At 43.9% G+C, this 19,196-nt stretch overlaps 1 protein-coding gene across 2 annotated transcripts in view; it reads right to left on the bottom strand.

The window, feature by feature from the left end:
- Window positions 1-1,159: 1,159 nt before the first annotated feature.
- The window catches only part of EIF3L (eukaryotic translation initiation factor 3 subunit L), a 28,468-nt gene continuing 10,431 nt past the window's right edge, over window positions 1,160-19,196 (bottom strand). For both annotated transcript variants that reach the window (XM_049884402.1, XM_049884403.1), the window contains 8 exons: window positions 16,779-16,848; window positions 16,454-16,527; window positions 11,682-11,853; window positions 9,470-9,624; window positions 7,243-7,413; window positions 6,005-6,502; window positions 2,338-2,418; window positions 1,160-1,378 (listed from right to left, as the gene is read on the bottom strand). In XM_049884402.1, coding sequence (XP_049740359.1) covers window positions 1,340-1,378; window positions 2,338-2,418; window positions 6,005-6,502; window positions 7,243-7,413; window positions 9,470-9,624; window positions 11,682-11,853; window positions 16,454-16,527; window positions 16,779-16,848 — 1,260 coding nt within the window. In that variant the 3' untranslated portion in view covers window positions 1,160-1,339. The remainder of the gene's footprint in view (window positions 1,379-2,337; window positions 2,419-6,004; window positions 6,503-7,242; window positions 7,414-9,469; window positions 9,625-11,681; window positions 11,854-16,453; window positions 16,528-16,778; window positions 16,849-19,196) is intronic.

Below are 19,196 nucleotides of genomic sequence, written 5' to 3'. Positions count from 1 at the left end.
TGTAAAATTTCACTTAAAGCACAAAAAAAAGTTAAAAAAAAAAAAAAACTCTCTCTTTTGGGCTAACACATGTCTATTTTTACAGGCTACCTCTTATTGTTTCACCTCTTGCTGCCAATCTGAAGGTAGGAATTTCTAAAGCAAAACTCAAGTTTGGGAAACAAATGGCCTGCCCTGACTACCTATTAACTTGACGTTGGGCAAGTTATTTAACTTAGGCGCCAAGCCTTCCTTCCCTCAACAATCAACCAGGATACCAAATCTATCTTTCTCAAGATGTGCTCAGGTCTCACTGACAGCTTGCTCCTGAATACAAAGATTCTAAAGCTCTAAAAATGTTCGATCTTTGTTGGGTAGGCCAGATGAAAGATGGTAAGACTAGCTTTAGTGAAGTTTTCAATTTTCTGTAGATCTGTGCTTTGTTAGAAAAGATGAGAAAACAGCTCTGATAAGCCCAGTGACAGCAGGCTGCTGGGTTTGGAGGTGCCAAGAAGCCCCGGTGTGACTGTTTAAGGGAAGGGTGGTAGGAAAAGAGATGGGAAACAGACAGTACTCTGTTGTGACTGCCTGGGAGGGTGCTGGCAGACAAGCAGTGGAGCTGAACTCACTGAGGCTACAAACAACATACACCAGGTTTTGTCAGCTCAGAAGCAGCAGGGTTGTCAAGAGAGCAGTGTTAAGAATCCGAATACCTGGGCAACAAGAATAATAAAGTAGTAGTCTGGAGCCAAATTTGGCTTTTTTTTTTTTTTTTTTTTTATAGCTATGTGGCCTTGATTAGGTCAATAACCCCTAGTCTGTTTTCTCATCAACAGAGATCATACCAAAACCAGAGCTGTAAGGGCTAAACAACTGTATGGACAGCCAGCCCTTGGCACAGCTCCTGGCAGGAGATGTTCAATGAAGTTCCTCCCCCAGTCCCAGGGGCTCCACTAACATGCCATCCAAATAATGGCAGGTCATTAAAGACTCGAGATTCTGGGGAGGCTCAAATGAGACACTGGATGTGAAGGAGCCCTGTGAAGTGGAGTCTGCCGTATGGACGACATAATTCAACCTGAATGCCGATAACTGATGCATCGGGAGAGACGATCACACACACGGGAAATTATGTACTGTTGCCCCAGTCCACAGATTCTCCCAGCAATGAGACGAAAAATCTGGCTCCAAAGGCAATCCTTTACTGAGATCTGCTTAAAACATTTCAGTCCTTAATTCAAATAAATTTCGACTCAGTTGACAGCTGACGGCTCATCTGATAAAGGCTTCACGGTGGCAAACACACCCCACATACAACGATCTCAGAATAGGGTCCTGACTAATCCAAGTGTGAGTACATTCAAGGCCTCTGTCCCATCTTCTTCAGGGTTCGATTGAGCTAGAAGAAAAGAAAAAGCCAAGTTAGTCATGAGGTTCCACTACACCTTTCCCTACAGTGTGCATGGTCACTAGGTCAGCGCCCTCCAAAGTCAGGGAAGGAGCCTGTGACGTGGGCGTGAGCGTCCACTATGAGTACAAAACCCAGTTAGGTGCCCCGTCCTGACACCCACAAGGCTCTGCATCATTCATGCAGATTGTTCTACCTGCCCTTCACACACACAACACCTCCTCCCATACTGTTTACCAATTTTACGGATGAGGCCAGAGATTCATAGGGGCTCAATCTGCCAAGATTACTAGTCTAAATGGTGAAGAATCAGGACTTGAATTCAGATTTCTGGCTCCCTTTCACAGAATAGGATCCTTGAGAAGACAGCCCAGCCACCCCCAAGAGATGTATGTGGACAGCTCTGAAGCCCACGCGGCACTGGGGCTGTCTCATCCTCCTGCTGGATGAGCCTGGTGCACGCAGCAGAGAGAGCAGCGACCTCTCCTGGAGGACTCAGAGCTCCAGGCTGCGGCAGCTCCAGCTGTGGCCACACCTTGTCATGTTTGGCCTGACCCACACCTCTCCCAGGGCAAGACGCAGAGTGCATCAAGTCTGTCAAAACAGGGCTCCCTGTGCTCCTCCTGCAGGACTAGCCAGACCTGTCTAAGACGGAGAACAGCTGCCAAACAGGGAAGCTGGGAAGGAGAAGGCAGTGAATCCATCCCTATTAGGAAATAGCATGGTGGGAGAGAGGGCCACCCTCAGAGGGAGGTCTTGGAAAGACATGCTCCACAGACAGCTGACACAGCAACTCCTCTGGCCCAAGTCCTCTCCCCAAACCCCAAGCAGACAGCCAGTCTAGCTCAGAAATTTAACACCAATTTCAGGCTTTCCTGAAAACAGAGATGAGAAATAAGAGATTTAAGAAGTCCCCAGCCAACACACTGCTGCTCTCTCAGACCTCTTACCTCCTCAAATTTGTGGATCTGGCGGATGAAGAAATCCCCATAGCGCCTGGCAACCTTGGTGTCTGCGATGTGGATCATGTCCTGTGGGGAAAAGCAGAGTCAGCAGGCCAGCAAGGTGGAGGAGGGTCAGGCCCACCAACCCAAAAGCTGCTATGAGCCGTGCAAATGGTAATGATGCTGAGTGCTCCATAATGCTTTTCAAAAGCAACAGAAAACAACAAAACAAAACCAACCCCATGGAAGAGCATCACCAGTTAGTGGTACTTCTAGTTGGCTGATTTTTAATGTTCTTATTAACTCGTTTTATTTTCTAGTCTTTTTCAATGAACACGAATCTCTTAGAGATAAAAATAACACTTAAAACAGGGTTTCACTTCTCATATGCTGTTCACAGAATTGTAAATTAGGTCAGTCTTTAAAATTTCAACTCAAAAACATCTCCTGGAGCACCATTTTACTTGTAAAATATCTAGATGATCTAGGTTAAGTCCCAAGAACTTTCTGAACCTCTCTGAGAGGATTTGTCAAGTCAAGGATTAAAAGAAAAAAAAAACCCACAACCAAAAAGCAGTGTTTTGTCAAAAAAGAACCTGAACCAGTAATACAGAAACAATAATCCAAACAAAAACATGCAATTAACATTTTCTTTGATGCAGGGACTTTAACCATGTGACCCGACTGAATAAAAATAGATAAATGAATACGAATCACGAATTTCAAAAAGCTATCGTAGAGAAATCAAAAATTCTCCCACACATCATCTTACCACGTCAACTGAGTCCAACTCAGGAGCACGTGACTAATCTGACCCGAACATGACCTCACAGCAAAACTTTATCTGTAACAACCGAATGTTAATTCTTGGACAAAGTGTTTTATTAAAGACCATCCAAAGAGTTGGCACTATTCAGGCCTGGATAAGAAGAAAAATACCATGAAAATAACTAGGCCCCAACCTGGAGATCTTTTTCTTAAATGCCTTCTTGTTCTAAGGCCCATGGTTCCATGGGTTCATTTAAAAAACAAGAACTGAGTCACTGAGGGATGACAGAGGGATGTTGCTGGTGACTAATATTGCCAAAGAATGTGTACATGTCAGGCACTGAGAGTAAACTAGGAAAGGACTTTACGTAGTTGACGGGATACAAGGGGGTGGGGAGGGAGACAGTTTTGTTCGATTTTGAGAAGCATGACTTAAAAAAACACCGAAAAACTTCTGCTATTGATGTGTTTCTACGTTTGGTGAGCCTACTCATGTCAGGAATAGTGAAGTGCTGCCAAACACCAAGTCTTCCAAAAGCCATAAATTTTAATGAAAACAGTCAGTTTAGCGAGATAAGGTTTCAAAAACAAACTGTACCATATGACCCAGCAATTCCACTCCCAGGTGTACACTCAAGAGATCTGAAAATATACGTCCACAGATAAACCTGCCCATCATTGTTCACAGCAGCATTATTCACAGTAGCCAAAAACTGGAAACAAGTCAAACGTCCACCAACTGATGAATGGATATCTATAATGTAGTATATCTACACAATAGATTATTATTCAGCAAGAAAAAGAAATGAAGTACTGATGCATGCTACAACATGGATGAACCTTGAAAACATTATGTGAAAGTAAAAGAAGCCAGTCACGGAAGACCACACATTGTATACTTCCATTTATAGGAAACGTCCAGAATGGGCAAATCCACAGAGACAGAAAGTAGATTAGTGGTTGCCAAGGGGATGGGGGCGGCGCGCACGCGTGCGAGAGGAGGGGCTGGAGACTGACTGCCTAGCGAGTAGGGAGGTTCTTGTTGGGGTGATGGAAATGTTGGCTGCACAACACTGTTAATATACTAAAAACCAATGAGTTGTACACTTTCAAATAGTGAAGTTTATGTTATGGGAGTTGTATCATTTTTTAAAAAAGAGTGGAGTTCTACTTCCAGTAATACTTTATTGCAGATCAACCCACTGTCTAAAAACAAGTAAAAACGTAGGATAAAAAAATATTTTTTTAATCTTTTTAAAGAACTAAAGAGCTGACGAGAGAATAAGGAAATATCTAAGCTGGAAAGCGAATAAACAACTATTTGAGGGAAAACAGTAACCAGGGGTGCTTCTGCCCCGAAGGCATTTGCTAACCCTAGAAAACCTGGGCTGACAGGACTAACCAAGGCCAGGGCCCCTCTAACAGAAGACCCTCCTTCTGATAAGCTGGGATCCTAATGGGTTACATCCTCAGGCTAAGTGTGAGCTAGATGTAAACTGCCATCCCACCCCCCACACCAAGCAGAGGATGCTAGTGGGGAGGAGAGGTATAGAAGAGACCCATCCATGAGTTGTTCCAGCCACACGGTGACTCTTCTGGGCTTGTCACCTGGGTGGTCTGGGGGACTTGAGACTGTGAACTCAGTTTATGTAGTCCTGGATGAAGGTCCCCAGGCACCTTGAAGAGGCAAATGCAATTCTTCTCTAGAGGAATGAACAGTTGTCCTTGGCCTCAAAGAATCCCAACAGTTTTTCAAAAACAACGAACCATAGGTAATGAAGATAACCAAACGCATAAGAAAATAAGCACTGTGAGTTAAAAAAAAACAGAGGAAGTAAGGAACAGAGCTGCAGAGAGAAGTTAATGGGTATGACGATCAGTCAAAAATTTCCCAGCAGACAAAAAGACCGTAAACAGGGACGAATTTAAGAGACATTGTAACAAGACAGTCAGAGTGAGGTCTATACATACACTAATTTCCATGACTGTTCCAGGAGGAGGAGAATGGAGCAGAAACTATCTGAAGTGGTTATAAGACTGAGAATGTCCTAGGGCAGATGAAAGAATCCAAAGACCTCACAGGCTGTCTTAAGTCGATGCCAGGGTTCCAAATATGCCTGAGTGGTTTCTGCCCTGGTAAGTGTATACACAAGGAGGAGCAAAGAGGGTGGGTGATATTTAACAGAGAATAATTTCAGGAGTCTAGCTTATTAACTCAAAAAATTAACCCAAGAAAACAAAACAACATAGTTCTTTTAAAAGCCTTGTTAGGATATTAAAATGTCCGGCTTCCCTTCCTGCTCCTCCACCTTCTTAGTCGTCACAGCAACCAACCTTCACTGGCCTCCCACCCGCTGAAGTACTTCCAGAAGTCTTGCTTCCTTTCCTCTCCACCCTCATGTCCTGGCACAGCCGCCCCGCTAAGGCCATTCCAGATATACCCCAGCTGTCCGTCACACACACTGGGCTCGCTCTGGCCCTGGGCCTCTGCTGTAGCTGGTCCCTCCACCTGGAATGCTCTTCCCCAGATATCTGCTTGGCCAACTCGCTCACCTTCACCTCCTTCAAGTCTTTGCTTAAATTTCACTTTCTCAACAAAGCCCAGCCTGAGAACCTTATTTAATACTGCCACTTGTGCTTCTCACCCCTTCCCACTTCCTGTAACACTTGACAACTTCTAACCTACTATTACAGTTTGCTTAGTTACAGTGCTTACTGCCTACTGTCTATTTTTCATCACTAAAATGTAAGCAACGCAGAGCAGGGATCTTTGTTGATCTCGTTCATCGGTGTACTCACAAACGCTCAGAACAGTGCATGGAAGGCAGTGGGTGCTTAACAAATGTCTGCGGCTGAGTGGATGAGCAGAGTATCCCCAGAGAACCTAGCCCAGCAGTAACCATACCTTATCGATATAGAAGTCAACCTCAGAAGCTGACTGAAATTCACCATCTAGGGCAGAGATGCCACTGGTCCACACCAGGTTCTTCATTTTGTGCTTGAAGACCAGAAGCTGGATCCGGAACTCCTGCTCTGTGAGGTCCAGGAAGCCGGCCAGCTTGGCCACAGGCATGGTGGTGTAGAGCTTGAGGAAGCTGCGTATAGTTGAGAGCTGGGCCTGCTGCTGCACTTCATCAGAGAACACCTTCAGCTGCTGCAGGAAAGGCTCCTTGTGGTAGTTGGGGTGCACGTTGTCATAGTTGGGCACCACAGGTGACAGGAATTTGGGGCAGGAGTAGCTGAAGAGTTCCTCGTAGACCTGAGGGTCACCCTTCTGCATGCGCAGCATCTTGTCCCCGTATTTCTCCCGCAGCTGGAGGTGAATGCTCTCATCGATACGCATGGGGTACATGGTGAGGGCAATGGCCAGAAGTGCATGCATCTGCTCGTTCTGCTTGTTAATCTGGGGTGGAGAAGGGTGGAGAGAGGGGTCAAATTAAATGGATCTTCTGAGCTCCCTACTGACGAAGTGACCATACTGTCCTCCCAGGTATACTCTGTACGGATCTCTCACATCTCCTTTTCTTACACTAGTCAGTTAGCTTCCCCAAGCCCTCTTCCAAACCTCCCTCTTGCTCCACTGAACTTCTGCCCTAGCTCTAGGTCCTCCTCAGTTGTCTCCTGGCTTCTTTACTGGAACCTGTCTAGTTTCTCCAATGCACCCCATGTATCACTGAAAGGTCAACTCCCATGTTAGTTATGATCAAAGTCACCAAGAAACCTCTGAAGGTACCTCAATGTCTACAGGAAAAAAAAAAGTTTCAATGCCTTTGCTCATGCCATTCTCACTGCCTATAAAGTTCCTTCTCCCAGCTCTATACATGCCTGTCCCCAGTCCTCGATGGCAAACCACTTGAATGGAGTATCTACATCTAACGTTTTATAAACACCCTGCCACCTAGCGCATAACGAAAAAATAAGGCATTGAGCAGTGCTGGGGACCTAAAATGAAAGAAAAGATATTGCCTTTATTGTCATGGTTTTAATGATTTCAAGTAACAAGCATAATAACAAGAACTCTTAGAAACGGAACACCCATTAAAATAGGACAATTTGGCATGGGGTTGACCAAAAACTGTTGGCCTAGGTGCCAAGGGGTGAGCGGATAAGCACAGCCACAGGCTGCAGACAGACGCCCCTTACCATCTCATACTTATACGTGGTCCTCTGGAACATGCTCTTGGTCCTCTGGATGTAGAGGAGGATGTTGGCAAAGACCCGGATGGCATCCTGGTAGCGGCGCATCATCAAGTATGCAAAACCAACATAGTAGTATGTGGTGACCTGGCATTCGGGCACCCGGGAATACATGCTCTGTGGAAGGAGGCAGAAGCAGCATCCATGAGTCCCAAGGTCAGAGCATCCTAGACAGTACCTGAAAGTTGGTAGGGCCTATGGTCAGCATCCCCTGCAGAGGCCCTTACACTACACAGGAAAGCCATGGCTCTGGAAGTCAGGGTATCTGAGTAGAGATCATACCGTTCGTTGGTTAAGCTACATTTGAGGCCTCCATTTTCTTAGCTATAATAGAAAAGGTCTGGACAAGATGGCCGCTGAAACCTCTCTCAGCTCTAACACTCTCTTCACTCAGTTTTGTACTCTTCCTTGCTTTCCACTCCCTGCATTTTCAAATAAACCTTACAAAGGAACCAAAAGACAGGTTCGCCAAAAGCCAAATAAAAAATACCTGTTTTTTGTGGTTCATACATACAACGGACTATCACTCAACCATAAGGAGAAATCAAGTCCTGATGAACCTTAAAACATTATGCTCAGTGAAATAAGTCAGTCACAGAAGGACAAATATAGTATGAATCCACTTATATGAAATATCTAGAATAGGAAAGTATATACAGACCAAAGTTTATTAATGATTACCAAGGTAGGGTGGAGAAGCCCTCGTGGCACAGTGGTTAAGTGTCTGGCTGCTCACCAAATGGTCGGCAGTTTGAATCCACCAGTCACTCCTTGGAAACCCTACAGGGCAGTTCTACTCTGTCCTATAGGGTCACAACAGTAATGGGTTAAGGTAGGGTAGAAGGGGAGGCAGGGATAAGGAAGACACAGGCTTAGGAGGCAACGAACTTCTGTTAAGGGTGATGGAAAATTCTGGAAACTGTTAAGGGTTATGGTTGAACAGCACAGTGAAAATAGTGTCACTAAATCAGACAAGTAAAGATCGCTGAAATGGCAATATTTTTTAAATTTTGTTTTGATGTTGAGAATATATACAGAACATACACCAATTCAACAATTTCTACATGTACAATTCAGCGATAATGATTACATTCGTCAAGTTGTGCAACCATTCTGATGCTCCTTTTCTAAAGTGTTCCTCCCTCATTACCATCAACTCACTGCTCCGTATGTTTCCTATCTAATCTTCTAAGTTGCTGTTGTCAAACTGTTCAGTCTCACACACAGAGTTCTTCAAAAAGCACAATGCTCACGGCAGACATTCTTCACTAGTTCATCTGAGCTATTGTTTGGTTTTAAGATTTCAGGGGATACTTTTGGTTTAAGCTTTAAAGATTACCTCAGGGAAATAGTTTCAAGGGTTCATCCAGCCTCCACAGTTCCAGAAAGTCCGCATTCCATGAGAAGTTGAAATGCTGTTCTGTATTTCCCCTCTTTTTGATCAGGATTCTTCTATAGACTCTTTGATCAAAATATTCAGTAATGGTAGCCAGGCACCATTCAGTTCTGGTCTCATGGGAAAGGAGGCAGTTACTCATGGAGGCTATTAGCCACATATTCCATGAAATGGGAAATTTTTGGTTGTTTTGTTATATATTTACAACAACAACAACAAAAACTATTTCTCTCTGTGGCCAGGAAAAACCACCACAGCTCATCACATAACAATATCTATACCGTCTTAGAATAAAGTCTTTTTGTTCATTCTTTAAGACAGTGAATCTTAAATACTGAAAATCTGCCTTGACTATTGTTTTGAAAACAGAATAAAGACACTGTCGAATATGTTAAAAGTGTTATTAAAGACTAAAGAAAAACCATGTTGTCCGGGCCCAGATTTTCAATGCAGTGGTTTCCCTACACTTTTATTTTCCATAGACCTGCAGGGGAAGGGTCATAAACCCTGGTGGCATAGTGGTTATGTGCTACGGCTGCTAACCAAAAGGTCAGCAGTTCGAATCCACCAGGCGCTCCTTGGAAGCCCTATGGGGCAGTTCTACTATGTCCTATAAGGTTGCTGTAAGTCAGAATTGGCTCGACAGCAATGGGTTTGGTGTTTTTGGAGGAAGGGTCCTCATTCCTTTTCCTGAAGTTGTCCTAATAGATCAATTTCTCTTGAAGGAGATGGACATTCTGGCTCTGGGAAGATGGGCTGAAGAAAACAGGCATTTACCTTTTTGTTCAGTTCAATATTCTCCAGCACCTTGATGGCCTGGTAGTAATCCCCCAACAGGGAGTGCAGGCGCAGAAGCCCCACCAGGCTAAAGTAGCCAAGCATCTTGTAGAGGGAATGCCGTCCATACTCCCCAGCCACACTCTCAGGGTCACCTGAAAGAGACAGACACTGTGACCACTCAGCAGGAAGCAGGTAAGGAAAGCAAGTCTGACCTCTGAATGTCACTCAGTGAGCTCTTCACCTGCTGTCACCCATTAAGGTTTCCATCAGCAGGGAGTACATAACTGCACTGAAAAGAGCACCAAGAAACAGTAAGCCCGCCATTATGCTAATCCTAGCTTTACGAATAGCTGCTTGGAGACTGGCAACTTTTTTTTCTGTTGTTATGGATTGAATTGTGTCCCCCTGCAAAATGTGCGTCAACTTGGCTAGGCCACGATTCCCAGTATTGGGTGACTGTCCACCATTTTGTCATCTGATATGATTTTCCTATGTGTTGTAAATCCTATCTCTATGATGTTAATGAGGCAGGATTAGAGACAGTTATGTTAATGAGGCAGAATGCAATATACAAGATTAGGTTGTATCTTAAGTCAATCTCTTCTGAGATACAAAAGAGAGAAGAGAGCACAGACGGGGATCTCAAGTCACCAAGCAAGAAGAGCCAGTACGTGCACATCCTTTGACCCAGTGTCTACGTGCTGAAAAGCTCCTACAGCAGGGGAAGATTGATGACACAGACCTTCCCTCAGAACCCAGAGAGAAAAGCCTTCCCCTGGAGCTGGCACCCTGAATTTGGACTTCTAGCTTCCTGGACTCTGAGAAAATAAACTTCCGTTTGTTAAAGCAATACTTGTGATATTTCTGTTACAACAGCACTAGATAACTAAGACATCTGTTCCAACACACCTGAGAATATGAGAAGGCCCTTCTCATCAGTAAGTTACTCACCAAGGTCGCTCTCTTCTCAGGAAGCCCATGAGATCAGAGCCATCTTCCTAGGAACTCTAAGATGTTACTGCCTTTCCTACTGTGCTGACATATGCACTGACGATGCAAAAGCAAACAGTGTGTGAACCTGTGGACACCTCAGCACAAATCAGACAGTGACACCAAACCGTACTAGCAGTCACTGTACTCTTCACCACTGTGCACTTGCAATAAGAACTAGCCACTTTTTTTCATGGAATACCATTCTTACTTGAAAGAATGACTGACACATCAACCAAGGTTATTCAGGTGTGGGTATCCGGCAGACATTTTCTCAAAAACAAAGGGAGAGAGCCTGTCACGTTTTAAGGAAAACGGACAGTTTTTGTTGCCAATGAGAAAATCTGAGTTTTTAAGCAAAAATTAAAAATTTGTAAAGCTTTTATCTGCTACTGAGAGCTCAACAGGTTCCCAATAAAGACTTGTCTGATGAGGTAGGTGGTGAAAATAACAAGCGTGATGTCTCTTGTGTAATAAAATATATCAACACTTGGAAGACCTTTATAACTCACTGAACCAATATTTTCCAAATGACCAATACACGATGTCATAAAATTATGCACGGGTAAAAGATCATTCAAAATGCAGGACAGACCAATGAACTTTAATGTAACAAAATAGGAGTTCATTAATGCTTCAGATCCCACTATATGCCAACTACCACTTGTTGAGTTTGGTGTGGTATCAAAGAATAGCCACAGTATCTGAAAAGGCTATTAAAATATTTCTTCTTTTTTCCAACTAAATATCTGTGAGGCCAAATTTTCTTCATATACTTTCGCCAAATAGCATATTGCAACAGATTGAATGCAAAAGCAGAAATGAATCCAGCTATCTTCTCGTAAGCCAGCCACTAAAGAGATCTGTGAAAATGCCACTCTTCTCATTAAAAAAAATTTGAATATAAACAAAGTTCTTTGTGGTTCTCAATATTTTAGGTGTAAAGTTTGAGAGTGCTTAACTAAACAAAGGCCCTGGGGACACAGAAGTATTAGGAATGCAGATCTCAGTGAGAGCTGGTTCAGCCTTTCAGCCAACAGACTGCCTAGCCCAGCAGCCACAACATCAGCTTCAGCTAGTACTCATACCCAGCCACCAAAGAGCAGCAGCCCACTGCCTAAGAGACGGTGCCTCATCTCCTCTACCTGTGGCATCTCCTTACTTGGAACAGGGACGAGCAGCAGGACACTCCCATGGCCATCAGCCAGGCCTTACTCACCTCCACTTGTGTATACCTCCAACTGGCGGTTGATGTTGGATTTGTCCACCAGGGAATGAAGGACATTGAGGACACTGTGAACATTCCAGATTTTTGGATTGGAACGAAGGAAGTCAATCTCCTCCTCTGACTTCTTGGCGGTCTTACAGCGGTACTGACTAAATGACTGAAACTGATGAAGGAGGGAAAAGATTCAACAGTGGTAAAAAACCCAAAGCAAAAGACCAAAAGCACGTGCTGAAAGTGACGCGCTGCCAATGGTTCTGGATCGTGCCTTAGGGACCCCAGCTTTTAAATGCCTCTGGAGAAGGGGCACAAGACTGGGGAAAGGCGAGGGGAGACTGCTACTTCTCATTCTAAACCACCATGTATATTAGTTGACTTTTGTTCATTACTGAATTTGTTACTTACTCTACATTTAAGTAAAAATCTCTAAGACTGAGCCATTAGAGAAATGCAAATCAAAACCACAATAAGATACCATCTCACCCAGGCACTACTGGCATGAATCAAAAAAATAACAAATGTTGGAGAGGCTGTGGGGAGATTGGAACTCTTATGCACTGTTGGTAGGAATGCAAAGTGGTACACCCATTTTAGAAAACGATACAGCTCTTCCTTAGAAAGCTAGAAACAGAAATACCATATGATCCAGCAATCCCACTCCTAGGAATATATCCTAGAGAAGTAAAAGCAGTCACACGAATAAACATATGCACACCCATATTCACTGCAGCATTGTTCACAGCAAAAAGATGGAAACTAACCTAGATTGCCCACCAACAGATGAATGGATAAACAAACTATGGTACAGGCACACAATGGAAAGCTGTGCAATGATAAAGAACAACAATGAATCTACCAAGCATCTCACAACATGAATGAATCTGGACGGCATCATGCTGAATGAAATAAATCAATCATAAAAGGACAAACACTGTATGAGACCACTACTACAAAAACTCATGAAAAGGTTTACATACAAAAAGAAACAATCCTTGATGGTTACGAGGGAGGGGAGGGGTGAGAAGGGAAAAACAGTAAACAATAGCTAAGCGGTAACTTTGGTGAAAGGTAAGGCAGTACACAATACTGGGGAAGCCTGCACAACTTGACCAAGGCAAAGTCACAGAAGCTTCAAAGACGCATCCAGACTCCAACGAAATGAATTACTGGGCTGAGGGCTGCGGGGACCATAGTCTCGGGGAATGTCTAGCTCGACTGGCATAACATAGTTCATAAAGAAAATGTTTTACATTCTACTTCGATGAGTAGTGTCTGTGATCTTAAAAACTTGTGTGTGGCCATCTAAGATACTCCACTGGTCTCACCCCATCTGGAGCAAGGGAGAATGAAGAAAACCAAAGGCACAAGGAAAAGATTAGTCCAAAGGACTAATGGACCACAACTACCACAGCCTCCACCAGACTGAGTCCATCACAACTAAATGGTGTCCAGCTACCACCACTGACTGCTCTGACAGGGATCACAATAGAGGATCCCAAACAGAGCTGGGGAAAAATATAGAACAACATTCTAACTCACACAAAAAAAGATCAGACTGACTTGCCTCACAGAGACTGGAGAAACCCCACGAGTATGGCCCCCGGACACCCTTTTAGCTCAGTAATGAAGTCACTCCTGAGGTTCACCCTTCAGCCTAAGATTAGAGAGGCCCATAAAACAAAATGAGACTAAAGGTGCACACCACCCCAGGGGCAAGGATGAGAATGTAGGAGGGGACAAGAAAGCTAGTAATAGTGAACCCAAGGTCGAGAAGGGGAGAGTGCTAACATGTCATGGGGTTGGTAACCAGTGTCGCGTAACAATGTGTGCACTTTTTAATGAGAAGCTAGTTTGTTCTGTAAACCTTCATCTCAAGTACAATAAAGAGAAAAAAAGTGTAAAAAAAAAACCCTCTAAGATAGAGGTAGTTTGTGTAAAAAAATACATTCGATTTGGAGTCAGACACAATCTAAAGTGACTCCATCTCTCTGGGCTTACACAATGCCGTTAACCTGGTCACCGGAATCACCATGGGCAAACTTGTGACAGTCCTATTCACAGTGGCTATAGGGTTGTCATGAGTCAGAATCAACTCAATGGCAACAGGTTTTTTTTTATTCTGCCATGCCAGGGTCAGAGTTACAAATGGTAATCCCCCCCGCCCCCAGGACAGGAACCCAGCCCAAGTCACCTCTGTACTAAGAAGAGAACCTGGCCAAGTGTAAGACACACACACAGGTGACACGCCACAGGCATTTGTCTGGGACAATGGTACTACCCGGGACCAGTGCTGGGCTGACTCCATCAGTTACCTGGAGAATAGCAAAGAGACCTACCTACTCAGTGGAAAAACACTGAACAATAGCTAAGTGGTAACTTTGGTGAAGGGTAAGACAGGACACAATACTGGGGAAGCCAGCACAACTTGACCAAGACAAAGTCACAGAAGCTTCAAAGACACATCCAGACTCCAAGGAACTGAATTACTGGGCTGAGGGCTGCAGGGACCATAGTCTCAGGGAGCGTCTAGTTCAACCAGAATCTCAGAAGACTCCCTGGTTGATTCTGGTGTGCACTCAGGTATGGAAACCAGTGACTAGTATCTAGTGCCTAAATGAGCTGCGATTGCTTTTCAACTCTAAAATATTACCTTCCTCTGAGAGTGTAAGAGAAAGTTCCAAATTTATAAAAAAACAAAGAATATCCAAAATGTGTAAGAACTTCCCGTAAGTATGTTTTTTAAAAAAGGGCAATCCATTAGAAAAACCGGCAAAGAACACTGACCACCACTTAGATTGTCAAATTTCACCAACTATTTTTTAGAGAATATAAATTATGCCTACAAAGCCACTTTTAAAAAATTTAAAAAGCAAGTATCCTTCAACCAACAATTCTACTTCTAGATTGTGATCCCTAAAGGTATTCATAATAGTGAAAGCAGAAAACGCAAACGTTTATCCTCAGAGAAGTAGTACGCCCACATCGTGTACACTGCAGCCAAAGAACCTGCCTTGTTTTACACGTGTAGACACAGAAAGGGCTCCAAGTCATAGCAAACTGCGCTAAAAATGTAGCAAGATAGCATTTTTTAAACGATGTATTTCTGTATGTACACATTCATGTAAATGCCTGAGAAACATCAACGTGGTGCCTATCCTTCCAGTCAAGAACTGACATCTCTGCAAAGGCAAGGAAGGCAGGCACTTTCACTTTATCTGCAGGCAAAAAAAAATTAACAGCAGTTAACACATTCATACATTACTTGTATAAATAAAGATAAAAGGGGCAGGGAAGAGCCACTGGCCCAGAGTGGCATTTACCTGGCTGGGAAGAATCACACCAGGCATTCCCTGCTCCTCACTGGACAGTCTTTGTTAGAAGTAAAAAGCACTTAATTAAGCACCTTAAGAAGAGAACACCAGCTAGAAGTAGAAAGCACTTTATTTAATTAAGCACCTTAAGAAGAGAACACCAGCTAAGCTCAAAGCTCAGGGAATTACGATTTTCTTAAGGGGATGAAGAACCTCAGCACAGATGATCCTCCTCGACTTACTAGGAGTCAAGAGGACTGCCAACCACCTAAAATTACGCCAAGTAAGAGGCCCACGTAAGCCAAGGAGCTGGAGAGGGCAAACAAGGCCGGTGCGGTTTGTGGCCTTCACTGCAGAAAGGCACTGAAGCCTGATCTCGAACAGGAAGCCTCTTTCTCACAACTTATCATTAGCAGTCTGTACTCACAAAGTCTCTTTGGTCCACAGAGCTCAAATAACATATTTATTAAGAAGTCATTCTATGATAGAAAAATCTGGAAAAAGATAATAGTGATGACTACACAACATGATGCACACAATATCACTGAATTGTACATGTGAAGAATGAAAAAGGCCAGGAAGGGCAAGTGAGATGGGCATAGATGAAAGTCTGGCCATGAGGTAATGATAACTGTTTAAGGTGTGAGATGGGGCCATGGGGATTCGTCATATTATTCTACTTACATGTGTCTGAAAATTTCCAAAATAAACTCTTAAGAGATACTAGCGAATGTGTACACACTTATATTTTAAATTAAAATACCTCAATAACCCTCTCAACAATCTCTGTTTTAGAGATGAGGAAACCAAGGTACCTTGTAGTTAATTCGTCCAAGGTCCAGTAAATAGCAGAATTTGAGCTTTTACCCTTGCTGCTACACACCACTGATCTTTGCATCTGGCTCGGTTCGCAGAGGCACCTCAGCCATACGTTATTCTCAACCACAGGTTGAGGTAGGTAAATTGGTTTGGATAAAAACGTTCTATTTTATTCTGATCTTCTGGCATACAACAACTAACCACCACTACAATCAAGACATAAAATATTTGTTTTGCAGGTGAGGAAAGTGAGGCTCAAGGAGCTTAAACAACATGTCAGGGTTACAAAACTACCAGATGGCAGCCCCCAGAATAAAGCCCACTTTTCCCTGGCTTCGAAGCTTGTGAAGCCTGTGTCCTTCCTGCCAGACCACCTCCCAGGTAAGAGTTTGGGGGAAGTGAGAAAATCAGCTCTCCTGACTTCCAAGTTCTTATCTGGAGCTCGTGGGCCTCGCTGGCTCTTCAGAAAATCATTTACCATGGGAGTTCACTACCATGGGAAATTTTTACACTATAATGAGGATATTTTATACCATGCATTTTTTTAACAACACAAATAATGGAGGCAGCTGCCCCTTGCTTGGACCCGTTTTTCCAACCCAGGTACTTCACCTTAAGCTAAGGCTAACCAGATACCTGGTAGATGAACTCATCGATGATATCCCATAGCCACTGGTTGGGTAGTTCAAGAGGAGCAGGACCATCTGCATCTGTGCAGGAAGGACAGGTTTCACTTTACCCCAAATCACAGAAAAGTCAGATGTGAAGCAAGGATTCTGTCCATTCAGTAGGGCTGCAAGTTTATTTGTAATTTCTCTCTTCAAAAGATCATGAATCATAAGACTCCCTTCCCCCTTAAAGTCCTGCTAAAAGAACTGGAATCCAATACTGGTCCTCATCAAACCCTCACTAATTTTTTTTTTTCCCCTCACTCACTGATTTGCCCAAATTTCAGACTTACTAAGAATGTAGTTGAAGAGATTACAGTAGTTGTAATAGGATTCAAACCTCTGCTCCAAGGACGGTCCCCCCTGTAAAGAGAAAAGAGATAGCACAACACAAATATTTAACTTAAACGTGTCTTATTCCAGGAACCCTGGTGGCGCAGTAGTTAAAGAGCTTGGCTGCTAACAGAAAGGTTGGCGGTTCGAACCCACCTGCCACTCTGCCAGAGAAAGATGTGGCAGTCTGCTCCCATAAAATTACAGCCTTGGAAACTCTACAGGGCAGTTCTACTTTGTCCTATAGGGTAGCTATAAGTCGGGACCGACTCAACAGCAATGGGGTTTGGTGGTTTTGGGTGTCTTATCCATGGCCTACCACAAGTGCTGAAAACACACACAGGAGAATCAATGTCTGTCTTCTCCTTCCTAGTATACCAAGGAGCACTCATGTAAGAGGGAGACAGTAAGTGCTACAGCAATTCAAAAGAGGCACTGAGCACAATAGGCCACATTGGTCAGGAGTTATGGAAACTGGCCTCGATAGGCCCTTAAAGAACAGGCATGCACATCTGGCAAAGTAAAGGAGAGGGGAAGGTGTTTCAGTGGAAAAAGCAGTACTAGTAAAGAGGTAAGACCATGGTGCTTGAAGGCTGGGGAGTAACAGGAGAAAACATAGCTACGTTGAGCCAGGATCGCAGAGATCTTTGAGTGCCAAACAAGAATCTAGACCAGGGGTCAGCCAATCAGGGCCCACGGGCCAAATCCACCTTACCACCTGCTTTGGTAAATAAAAGTTTTACTGGCACACAGCCACGCCCATTCATTGTATCATTTCTATGACTGCTACACCGACAAGTTGAGTAGCTGCAGCAGAGACCATTATGGCTCTCAGAGCCTAAAATATTTACCTAGTAGTCCTTCAGAAAAAAACTTTGCTGACCCCTGATCTAGACTTTATGTTACCAGCGACTTGGAAGCACTGCAGGTGTCTGAACTGGGGAATGGTATGACGAACAATGTTGCTGTGACAGCGCAGAAAGAACACCTCCTTAGAGTCTCAGCCCCAATTTCACTAACTGTGGGGTTCTGACAAGTTATCTAGTCTCTCTGTGAAAAAGTGGATGAAAGCAGCTATTTGGCCTCATGACAATTAAATGTGATTATGTAGCTGAAGTGCTTAACACAGAAAATGCTCGTTCAGTGAAAAACCTTCACCAGGGTTTTAAATATGGTCAAGTATGGCAAGGTGTCTTATTTAGCACCTAGCAAAGAGGTTACACGGTCAATAAGCTTGCTCAGTCTTCACCTCTGAAGGAGTTATATGTTTCACAGACCAAACAGAAGGAAGACTAGCGGTGGTAAGATCAGCTAGAGCATCGCCAGATGAGGGTTCTGGCACCATGGTCTCCCCAAAGCAGCAGTATCATACACGCTGGCTAGATTCTCTGCCTAGCTCACAAAGCCTAAGACTCTTTACTTTCTACAAGATAAGAAGTCAGAGATCCCACCGGAATGCCACAAAGGCATGGCCTCCTGCATTCCTCTGGCAGTGCAAGCTCTTCCAGCTACTCCCACCGATGCAGGCGCCTGTGGTCACATGATCCTCTGAGAGGATGAGAGCTGGGTAACTGGGAGGAGCTAGGACCTCCTTAGGAGGAAATACTCCAAGTCTCAGTGCCAGTTTCCTTCATTTACGCGTGCACACAAGCACTCACACGCTCAGTAAATCATTAACGTGTTACCATCATGAATCCAATGTAATCCTAGACACCAGATTTTAAAAGTGATCAAGACAAAGATTATGCCCTCGCAAAGTTTACCTTCTAGTGGGGAAGGGAACAAAACCCAAATAAACAAATAATATGATGTCAGCGAGCGACGAGTGCTCTGAAGTACCTTCGCGTACAGCTAGGAGCTCACAGTGGGAAGGAGAAAAGTTAACAGGAAATGAGACTACCAAGGAGTCAGGGGCCAGATCAAGTAGGGCCATGGCTAAGACTTGGGATTTTATTCTAAGCATGATGAGAAGTCAAGGGAAAATTGTGAGGAAGCGGGTGACTTGATGAGGCTTGTATTTCAAACAGATCATTCTGGTTACTATGATGAGAACAAACTCTAACTGAACAGGAGTGGAAGGAGACATCAGCCTAGCAGCTACTGTAGTAGCTTAGACAAGACAGAGTAATGACTTAAATGAGGGTAGTAGCAGTGGTGGTGGTGAGAAGTGGTTGGTTTCGCAGAATATGTTGAAGACAGAGCTGGACAGGATTTGCTGTGAGGCTGGATATAGAGTGAGAGAAAACTCAAGAATGACGCCATGATTTCCAGTCTGAGTAACTAGGTGAATGGTGGTACCATTCATTGAGATGAACATGGGAAGAACAGGCTTAGAGTTCAGTTTTGGACATGTTAAGTTTGGAATGTCTATCAGACTG

This window comes from Elephas maximus, chromosome 4 (assembly GCF_024166365.1).
Source record: "Elephas maximus indicus isolate mEleMax1 chromosome 4, mEleMax1 primary haplotype, whole genome shotgun sequence".
Taxonomy (NCBI): Eukaryota; Metazoa; Chordata; class Mammalia; order Proboscidea; family Elephantidae; genus Elephas; species Elephas maximus.
Note: the sequence above shows the minus strand (reverse complement) of the source record. Positions and strands in the feature narration are given on the sequence as shown.